Raw genomic sequence first — 11,515 nt, 5'->3', positions numbered from 1 at the left:
AAAAGCAAAGGAAAAAATTGAAAAAAATTAGAATTGGAACGCAGACGACGACGTCAGCAGCAGCAGCAGCAGAAACGGAGAGGGACACACACAAACGCACAAAAAAGAACACAGGCAGTGCGCAAGAGAGGGAGTGAGAGCGAGAGAGCGCGCGTACAAGACACAGGCACAGACACACACACACACACAGAGATAAAAAATTCCAACAATTTGCGCTGCGTTTTTATTTGCGCCTCTTTTCACTTTAATATTCGCGCATAGATCAGCATTGCATTTGGGCAACAAAAGAAAAGAAAAAAAAATTATATATGCATATATGTACATGCATGCATATACATACATATACATATACATATATATATATATGTATACATATAACACACATAAGCAACAACAACGTAGCGTGGGGCAGTTGTGCTGGTCTGCAGTAAAACGCGACGCAATTTTCCAATGTGTTTTTTTCTTATCCATTTTGCCTATACACACACACACACACACACACACACACACACATATATATATATAAATATATATATAAATATATATATAATATATATATATATATGCAGTGGCAAGCACAGCTATAAAAATACACACACATACATCTATAAAAGCATATATATTATATATAGATATGTATATACACACACACACATATATATGTATTATATATATATACACCCGTATAAGTATATGTACAATACAGTTACATGTAGGCGACACAGCGGCACAACTTTTTACATTATTTTTCTCTTCTTTTATTTTACTTTATTTTATTATTATTTTATTTGATTTTTTTTTTCATTTTTTTTTTCGTAGGGGCGGCTCTTGGTTTCGTTTATTTTTTCTTTCCGTAGTTGTTGGCAATTTTTACTGCGTTGCACATTTACCTTGTTGTTGGTTTTGTTTTAGAGCGACGATTTTCATAATTTTTTTCGTGAATTTGTTATAAATAAATTCGCAACGTATCTGCAAACGTCGTGAAATTTTCACATGATCTGCACGCGCTGCACACACCCGAGTTTTTAGGAGTTGAACAACACATCTACAACATCTACAACGACGACGACGACGGCGACGCTGCTGCTGCTGCTGATGTTGTACCGGAGCTTGGCTCTGTGGCTCGACACCGAAGGCGAACGTAACGCGACGCAAACAACATCAAACTCAAACAGTTTGACAGCCCGCTTGTTTTGCGCCTGGTGCGGTGAACAGCATGGCAAAGCGCCCGCAAGCCAACATCCAACAGAACACGTTCGCTCGCAACACTGACGCGCCCGAATATTAGGCATAGCTGTTTTCTATCAAAATTCAGGCAAAGCTTTCAAATTTAAAGAAATTGTATAATTGCTTAAATGTTAATTTGCATGGCATGTAATTTAACAAACGATTTTATTAGAAATGAAAGCCTTTACTAGATTGGTATTATTGAAATTTGCAATATGTAAAAACGTGTGTGTTTTTGTATGATTAAAAATGCTGCGCACAATGTGCGGCCGCTACTGTTGATAATGTTGTTGCGTTTGTTGCATACAACTTTGACTGACGCTGACTGACAAATCTTTTGTTTTTTCCTCTTTGATTTCTTCTTCTTCTTCTCTTTCGCCAATTTTGCAGTGAAAGTGAAACACAAACACAACTGAAGCAAATCGACAACAGCGCAGCGCTGCCGCAGCGCAGCCCACAACCTGCAGCCCGGCTGCAGCATGCACGTTGGATGCTCGATTCAACTAACCGTTTGCAAATATATGCATGTATGCATGTATGCGTGTATGTATGTATGCATGTGTATTGCTGGCCTGCTTGTTTCTGTGCGCGCGCTAATCTTTCGTGTCTATTAATATTGTTTTGTTGTTGCTTTTGTTGTTATTATTAGGCGGCCGCCGCTGCTGCTGCTACTATCATTGTTGTTGCTGCTGCTGCTGCTGTTGACTTTTGTGCAACACACACGGCCGGCCGGCGGTGGCCTCATTGCTGTCATGCAACATTTCTAAACGCCGCAACGTTGCCAGTTTTCACACAACGGGCACATGTTCGAACCTGTGAAGTGCGGCAACGTTGCGCGCCAGCGCCCCATACACTTGTGCGACTGCGGTAATGCTGACGCTGACGTCGACGCCGACGGCAACAACGGCAGCGCGAACGTTGCTGTTTATAACATAAATAAATAAAAGGCAAATGGTAAAAGCAAACAACAAAAGGCAATAGCAAGAAGCAGCAGAGACGCAATGACGACGACGACGACGACGACGACGACGGCGATGTTGCCGTTGCCCGCTTTAAGAGGCAACAGCAGAAATGATAATAAAGATAATGTTATAGAAAATGAAGATGAAGAAGAAGCAGCAGTATACAACGCACGGCAACAGCAACAACAACAACAACAACAGCAAGCACCAACAGTTCGCCATGTCGTTCATACACGTTGTATTTGCATGACACTCTCTTTCAGTCGCAATCATTCAGTTTTCAGTTCGTGAGAAGCCACTGCACCGCACAGATGACGCCGCCCAATTTGTATGATGAAAAGGAGGTTATGGAGGAGTTCATTAGCTGTTATCGCCATTTTACGGCGCTATGGGACAACGCCTCGATAGATTATCTATCAAAGAAGAAGAAGGCGCCCGGCTATCAGGAGCTATTGAAAATCCTGAGACGCGTCAATCGCGAGGCCAGCGTACAGGATGTTAAGCGCAAGATCAATTCGCTGCGCTGTTGCTACAGGCGCGAGATCAGGAAGATACAATCGTCATACGATGGCTACGAGCCGCGTCTCTGGTGGTTCCATATGATGGACTTTCTCAAGCCGGTGCTCAATTTAAATGTGCCAGCGATGCCGTACATCAAACACGAGACCCAAAGCTTGGACGACAGTCTCGACGAGGCGAGCATGCATGTAAGTATGACAGCGTGAAGAGAGCGCGAGAGAGTGTCAGAGAGCGTAAGAGAGAGAGAGAAGAGAAAAGCGAGCGTGCCAGGGGGTTGGCTGCTTGTGTGTGTGTTTGGTTGGATGTTGTATGGGTTGGACGACGACGACGTATGCTTGATACTTGTCGCGTCGTACGACCGCGTTGGACGACAGTACTGTAATTGCTCGCGATGGACTCGCATCATGTGCGCAATACGGATTTCTGGAAAGATTTCTTTCGTCTCTATCGCTCCATGCCGGAACTCTGGCTGACCAACTCGAAAGATTATCGCAATCGAAAGCTAAAGGCGCGCTCATACGACCGACTGCTGGCGCACATGCTCACCACCGATCCCACGGCCAATATCCATATGGTCAAGCGCAAGATCAACAATCTGCGCACCTCCTACCGGCGCGAGTTGCGCAAGGTGCTCGAGAGTAAGTCCTCGATGCACGGCCAATTCGCTGGCGAGGAGTACGTGCCATCGCTTTGGTATTTCAATGAGCTGGAGTTTCTCTACGATCAGGAGACTGGCGAGGCGCAGACACTGATCGATGCGGAACCGGAACCGGAGCCGGAACCAGAATCCAAACATGAACAACACACCGAAAATGAAACTGAACACGAGCCGCAATATCTAAAGCAACGCGTCGAGTTGACCTACAATGAGAATGTGGTTGAGGTTGAACCAGTGAGTAGTTAAAAAAAAAAAAAATACAGGGTATTTAGCAGTTGAATCAACTCTCATGAAACAGTTTATCGTTTAGTTAGCGCAGCGACTACAGGGCACACATTGCATATACCCTGCAATTACATCTATTTTAAGCTTGTCGTTCCACTCTTTTTTTCGCAAGTGTTTTCTCAAACTCATCTAACCATACCCTGTAAAAGAATCTGCAATGCGTACACCTAAAATTTAAACGCTTATGCCGCTCTAACATGTGCTACAGGGTATCTGCTAGTCGACCAATAGCAACAATAATATAATACATACATCAGCTATATATCTAAACTAATATACGTATATCAAAAATAAGAAATACAGGGTATCAGCTAGTCGACTAACTGCTGACATGAAATGAATATTTGCAGGACGAGGACATTTTCGCGGAGCCCTTCCCGCCCGAGGAGGACATGCTAGTCATCGAGGGCGAGGGCGAGGGCGAGGGTGAGGGTGAGGGCGAGGCCGAGGCCGACGGCGATGCCGAGGGCATAGCGGACGCGGAGGTCGCACTGGACACGGACGTGGAGCATGAAGCGTTGGCCGAGGCACGGCACAAATCTGATCTAAAAATGGAAATCAAATATCAACAACATTCCAATAGCAGCAGCGGCAAAAACAGCAACAACAACAACAACAACAGCAGCAGCGCTGCTGGCGTCGGCGTCGGCAACGGAAAACATCCTTACGGGACAGCGCGTCAGCAACTGCAGCAGCAGCAGCAGCAGCCGCGTCGCAGCATTGCAGCGCAGCAAATGCGTCGACGCCAGCGTAGCAGCGACGGCGACGCCGACGGCGACTATGATGAAAGCAGCGCAGCGTCTGGCAAAAAGCGCCGCCAGATGCTGGAGTGCAGCATGGAGCATGTGGAGAGCGAATGCGATTTGATTGGCAAGCGAATGGCAGCCCATTTCCGCAACATGCGGCCCGATCAGCGGCTCTTCGCCGAGCGCATCATCAGCGAGGTGTTGGTCTACGGCCGCATGAATCGCCTCTCGCTGGATGCCCGTTTCCTGCCCAGCGGCAGTGTAGCCGATCTCTATGCCCAGCACGATGGCAAATAGAGTTGGACTGAGGGGGGTAAGCGGGGTCGTGTGACACCGGCTTTAGGCATAAAGCGCCAATTAGAGCGGCGGCGACAACAGAATAAAAGGAAAAGCAATTGGTCGTCGATGCGCAGGCGACAAGAATGTCGCAAATGTTCCAAACTTGTGTACAAACAATGTACATATGTATCTAGACATATGTACCCATATTAAGTTCATATTTATTTTAAGGTATCAAATTGAATATAAGTTGGTTATAAGCCAAAAAAAAAGTATATAAATATGTTTTATGCCAACTTCAGACCTGACCCGTGTATATAATTACAGTTCGTAATTATCGCAAAATAAACGCGAGCATTTTATTTTAAATCATGAACTTGTTAAGTTCGTTACACTCTCGAAATTCCCAGATTTATGTGTTTATAGTTTTATTTGTTTTGAGACAAATCGAAAATTAATTTGAAGCCCGAAACTGACATCACTAAAAGTTCTGTGATATACCTGTTTGTAAATGATAAAGTCTTATCATTTAATATGACTTAAAATGTTTAAAACACAACAGCGTGTAAATAAATACCATTTAACTTTTAGCGATACTTTGAAGTGGGATTAAGTTGTATTTACAAATATATACATAAATAAACTGAATAAAACAATTTGCTTAGTCAAATATGTTTTACTTATAGCATTGCCTTATATTTGCAGAATCTATTTGATTATTGCCTCTCTTTTTAAAGGTGTATGCCTTAATGAAGGGGAAAATGTGAATAAATAAAACTTTAGCTCCACTTTGCATTAATCCTTGGATTGGGGCAAGGAATGAGCCAAGGAGTATGTATCCAAGCAGAATGTACAATGTACCCAAGGAGAATACATGCAAGTTCATTTTCACACATTTTGCACAGCGGATATCGCATGCGACATTTTTGTCGCCTGGCTGCAGCCTGAGTTTTGAAAAGAGAACAAAACAAAAAAGAACCGTATAGTCCGCGAACCGGTTTTCAATCATTTTAGTTTTGTGAGCAGGCAGCGACGCTGCTCTGCCATGCTCTCTTCTCTCTGTCGCACTTGTGCCAACTACTGCCCCTGCCCCTGCCCCTGCGCAGCGGCATGGCCAAAGCCAACAACAACCACCGACTAAGCCATTCTTCTTGTTATTCTTGTTGCTGTTGTTGTTGTTGTTGTTGTTCTTTTTCCATGTCGCTGTGCATTGGCACAGTCTCAGTGCGCCGCAGCGGCTCTGCTTCCACGCTGTGCAAGAAATTTCGCTCGTTTTGCTTGTCTCTTTTTTTTTTTTGTTTTTTTTTCGTGTATTACTTATTTTATTTTTCGCTTTGTGCTTCTTTTGTTACTTTGCTTTAGTAACTTTAATTTGCTGCCATTGCCGTTGGGGTCCGTTATGGCGAGACTCTCTCAACTCCAGGCAGGCAAGTGTGTGTGTGTGTGTGTGCGTGCGTGCGTGTGATTGCATGTATATGTTTGTGTGTGTGTGTTTGTGTGCTTGCCTGTGTATAGGGCAGCTGCCTTGCAATTGGGATAGTCATCTGAATCTGAGTCAGCCCGAGCTTAAGCCTTACACTCCGCTAGACAACACGCTGCATTTAAAACCATCTGTCTGTCTTAGCTAACACGAGAAAGAGGTAGAAGAGGTAGAAGAGGTGGAAGAAGCAGAAGTAGCTTTGTTTTTCTTTTCTTTTCTTTACAGGTTTCACTCGCTGGCAATCCGAAGGAGTGCCCACTGTGTTGACCTAACGCATTACCAAGTTGCCATCGAATTTTCTAGGCTGCCAAAGACAACGAGATGGGCGTAATAAGGAGTGTTCCGCTAGTAATTACCCACTCCCCAAATCCCGCCAACATCTATACATGTGTGTGTATGTGTGTACATATTCCTAATATAGCCCAAGCATTTTATAATATGCATGTCGACAGGCATATTATCTTCATAGATTAATAGGCCTACATATGTACATACATATGTATGTGCACTACGGAAATGAACAGACACCAGAGTAGGGTATACACATTTACATGTTATCATTATCATCCAGCTGCTAGGCTCTGACCACATTAATAACTGTAGATATCGATAAAAGGCCAGAGACAAAGCTATTCGCTATAAAAAGCTGCAAATTCATATAAATTCGCCATATACCCTATAAAAATATCTGCTTGTGCATAGATATATATACATATGCATATGCATGTATATATAATATACATATATATGTGTGTGAATGCATTCGTAACATTCTTGGTTCATTCAAAATCTTGATCATACTCAATTTTCAATTATCGATAAAGTTATCGATAGGCAGCAGTAAATGCTGCACCTGGCTCTTTGGTCCATGCATAAAAGCAATATGTTATACACACATGTATATACATGCATACATATGTACATGTGTGTACATGTGTGTACATATCTGAAGAATTTCTTGCCATTCCATTTGCTCCATTGAAAAGCTGTTGCACTTATCGATAATGTTATCGATAGGCTTGCGAATGCAGGGCATAGTCTGTTGCACTTTGCCATCCCGCCCGCTATCTTACAGCTATATATGTTCTGTGCATTCCTCTTTCGCTGCTATTCTTTTGTTTGTTGCCTTTGCTTTTTATTTTATTTCTTCTTCTTCTACTTCTTCTTATTGTTATTTGGCCACTTTCCTTATTCTTTGGCTCGCACAAAGCACACACATGTAGACATGTGCCTGTGTGTGTGTGTGTGCAAATGTATAAATAAAAGTTTTATGTCTTTCTTTGCCAGCCCGTGTTTGTTGTTGTTTGGCATTAGCAATTCTCTTTTTGACTTTTTCGCCATACGCTGCCGCTGCCGCTGCCTCTGCTGCTGCCTCTGCTGCCGCTGTTGTTGTTGTTGTCATGGTCTTTAATTTCCCTTTGCTTGCCATTTTTACTGTTGCGGCTTTGCCCGTCGCCGTTCGACTTTGTGCCCTGCCCAGCGCCCCCCCCCCCCCCCTCTCCACCGCCCTGTACCATACCCCCCGCCCACAACAACACAACAGCAGGTCATTAAAATAACTTTGTTGCCCTGTCCTTCCTGTGTTCATTTCGCCTTGCTCTGCATTTTTATAGCCGTTGTCTGCGTCTGCGTCTTTCCACGTCTTCGCCCTTCACTGAAATGATTCTTTTTGCGTCGTCGTTATCGTCGTTGTTGTTGTTGTCGTTGTCGTTGTTGTTGTTTGCTTTGTGTTTCTTGTTGTTTTTTTTTCTTTCGCTTTTTGCTTTTGCTTGCATGTATGTATTTGTTGTAGCCGGCATTTAAGCCGGCGCACAATTTTAGGCAAATTACTGCGTTGGCTCAGCGTGGTCTTGGCTTTTGCTTTGTCATACAAAGTTGCCGATGCTGCCCCGCCTCTGCTTCCTAGGCCACAATCAACCACAATCAGCCAGCCCATCTGTAAGCGTGCGTGTCTCTCTCTCTCAGTGATTGTGTGTGTGTGTGTGTGTGTGTGTGGTGCATGGCACAAAACGAAAATGGCAAAACAAGGTCAAGTGTAGGGAGCAAAGTTTGTTTGAGAGCACACACACATACATTCATATGCACACACATACATGCATTTATACACACACGCACATACAAATGTATGTATGTATGTATGTATGTATGTATGTACATATGTATGCTGACTAAAAATAAAAAACGAAAGCTTCTACTCACATAACTTTTTCATTAAGCTCAGTTGTTGCATTTGTTTAAATAAAAATGTTGTCAGCCTGCTGTCGTGGACGTTGACGTCGACGTCGCCGTCGCCGTCGCTGCCCGCGACTGAGTCACGCTCAACAGGCGGCGCAGCAGCATTTTGAGGTTAACTTTTTGTCATATTGACGACAAAATAATTTGCACAAAGGTGTGAAGTTTTTGGGAGAGCTGAACTTGACGTATGGCGAAACCCAACGAGGCCGACATCAACGACACCTGTGGCTGCAAATGCGACCCAACACATACGCACACGCACACGCACATGCACATGCACACGCACACAGAGAGCAGGAGAAAGAGCAAAAGCAATAATAAAATCGACAACAGCAACCAAAACAACCCTCGCACAGATTTGCTGGCAATTTGCAGGCCTATGCAGCGCCCCCAAAGGGGGTTGAGCAGCTCTCTCGCCCTTTACCCCACACACGCCCCGTATTGAGCCACGCACATGTGTGACGTATGCGCTGCCCGAAAATCATGGAATCAAATCGGCAGCTGAAAGTGTAACCAAAATATAATCACACAAAAGCAAAAGCTACATAGAAACATACATATATATGTGTGTGTGCGTGCATGTGTGTTTGCATGTATGTATGTATGTTGTATGTGTCTGTTTGTGTGTGCATTTGTATACAAATTATATATCAACGCACACGTATGTATGCACATATACACAAAGAGCAACAACAACGTCGCAAAACGAAAAAGAAACCTAAATAAAAAATTAAATGGAAATTTCTGATATAAAACACACGCACACAAGCACACACGCGACACACAAACATATGCATACATACATACGTACATACATTGCCAGTCAACCAAACGTGAACATGAACATAGCGCAAAAGCAAAATGAAGTTTGGCAACGTTGATTTTGTTCAGGCAGCATAACAAAGCACTGTGCTGCTGCTGCCGCTGCTGCGCTGCCAGCGGCAAAACGTAACGAGGCTCCGGCTGCGACGCACAGTGGTTAACACACGCTTCTCCTTTTAATGTAATTCAATATTGAATATAATTTAATATAATATATTTATTTTGCTGTATAGAAGAAGCATATTGATTGCATAGATATGTAAATAAAATGTAATTAATTATTTCGAAATTTTCTTTATTTTGAATGAAGCATTTTATAAATTTCATCACTTAAATGAGCCCACTGTGCGCTAACAGACACACAAACAAGCACTAAGCAAGTATGACGGTCGCCACGACCGACGCGTCAGTCGCAACGAAGAGTGCGTCAGAGAGCGCAATGTAGTTTTTGCGCAGCGCACACAGCAACAGCAAAAAGAGTTAGGGAGAGAGAGAGAGAGACAGAAAAAGAATGGGAACGGTAAGAAATAAGCTACCCAGTGGTGAATTGGCTGCGTCAGCAGGAATTATTGATATTTAGGGTGTTTCTTGGAAAAAAAGCCATTTGCTGAGCTGATTATCTTCTTAACAACATGCTGAAAGAGAAACTATGAATAGCACAGCTTACAGGTAGTTTCTTTTTTTTTTAATCTCACTGAATTCTATTCAAGCTCCTACGCATGGCATGCGTGTGTCACATTTCGCTGGAAAGCACTGAACGACGTCAGTAATAACAGCTAATTAGCTGTGTTATTTTTAGTAAGTGGATTAGCGGAAGCTTTTATGCAATGAAAGCGTTTCTGTAGAAAAAAGACTCATTTAAACTTTTTATGCACAAATTGATGCAATCCAATTTTTTTTTGATATGATTATTTTGTCGCAATTTGTCAGCGCTATTGTAAATCGGCTTCAAACCGCGGCAAAGATACGCACCCACACACACTCACACAAGTGCACGCACAAATGTACATGTAGGTGCATAAAATTAATTCATATGGAAAACATCGCACACACTCACAGCACACAGCTGAGCACAGCATAGTGCAAAATGCGCCAGCGGGTGGGTGGCTCTCAGCGCTCGGCACGCAAAAAAATAATCAAAAAAATATACATACATATATACGTACATATATATATATATATATGTATATTTTTTTTGCTACAATTTGACACACAAAGCAGCTGTCTGCACACAGACACACACACACACACAAACACTGGCACATACAAACATACATTTGGAGAGCGCTCATGTATATATCACACGCTGTGTTGCCATAGATACATTTGTATGCGCATGCATACATACATACTGTATGTATGTACGTAGCCCATGGATACATAAGTATGTTCGGCAGCGGGCTAAGGGGCGAGGCAGTGACAGCGCTCGGCCAGGCGGCAGTTATCTACTGCGCATTGTCTTGGTGTTGTTTGCGTAGTTGTCTGTCTGCTCGAGTGTGTGTGTGTGTGTGTGTGTGTGTATGTGCACAAGAAGATGAAGCAGAAATGTAAGAGGAAGAGACACAGCGCAAGCAGCAACAGAATACCGAATAACTAGCGCAGACGCTTATAGTCAGGGTAGCGGGCGGGCAGGCGGTTGGTCGTTCGGTCGGTCGTGCGGTCTGTCGGTCGGTCGGTCGACGAGCCGAGCCAAGCACACAAATCAACATGACACGACCAACGGCAACAACAACTAAAGCAGCAGCAGCAGCAGCAGCAACAACAACAACAATAGAAGCAACTGAAAAACCGGCACATTCAACTTCAACGCACACAGTCACAGACAGTGGCAGACGTGTAGACGAATAGACAGACATACACTCACACGCAAAAGAGAGGCAGAGAGACGGAGAGACAAAACGACAGACCGACTGACTGATGAGTGCGCCGCAGTTTGCCAACAGAGATATGGGCGAGAGCGAGACAGCGCACGCTGATGAACAAGAGCGCAAATCACTGGGCTACGGTGTGGGAAGAGGGTAGGGGGAGGGGGGAGAGACCATGCGAACGAACGCGTCAGCCAGTCGAAATAAATAAAGCAAAAGGCTGGCAGGCAGGCAACAGCAACAACAACAACGGCAAACAGCAACGCAAATAAAACGAGTAACGCAAAAATAAAAATAACAAGAATATGTAATAATAAAAAGCAAAATAAAATGAAAGCACACGAAACAAGCGTACAGAGAATGAGAATGGCTCGCGAATTTTTATGCACAGGCAAACACACAACAAGCATGCATGTGTGTGTGCATGTGAATGTTGA

The 11,515-nt window shown here is 43.6% G+C and overlaps 1 protein-coding gene across 2 annotated transcripts; it reads left to right on the top strand.

The window, feature by feature from the left end:
- Nucleotides 1–2,288: 2,288 nt before the first annotated feature.
- On the top strand, nt 2,289–5,293 carry LOC115766849 (clumping factor B). Of its 2 annotated transcripts, none has more exons than XM_030710900.1 (2): nt 2,289–2,896; nt 4,002–5,293. In XM_030710900.1, the coding sequence occupies exons 1-2, from the start codon at nt 2,501–2,503 to the stop codon at nt 4,692–4,694; spliced, it is 1,089 nt and encodes a 362-aa protein (XP_030566760.1). In that variant the 5' UTR covers nt 2,289–2,500; the 3' UTR covers nt 4,695–5,293. The 2 variants fall into 2 exon arrangements, with proteins under 2 accessions (XP_030566760.1, XP_030566759.1); XM_030710899.1 differs by lacking the exon at nt 2,289–2,896 and adding an exon at nt 3,107–3,600.
- Nucleotides 5,294–11,515: the final 6,222 nt, after the last annotated feature.

Source organism: Drosophila novamexicana, unplaced genomic scaffold, assembly GCF_003285875.2.
Source record: "Drosophila novamexicana strain 15010-1031.04,08,12 unplaced genomic scaffold, DnovRS2.1 tig00001270-arrow-arrow-pilon, whole genome shotgun sequence".
NCBI lineage: Eukaryota > Metazoa > Arthropoda > Insecta > Diptera > Drosophilidae > Drosophila > Drosophila novamexicana.
Note: the sequence above shows the minus strand (reverse complement) of the source record. Positions and strands in the feature narration are given on the sequence as shown.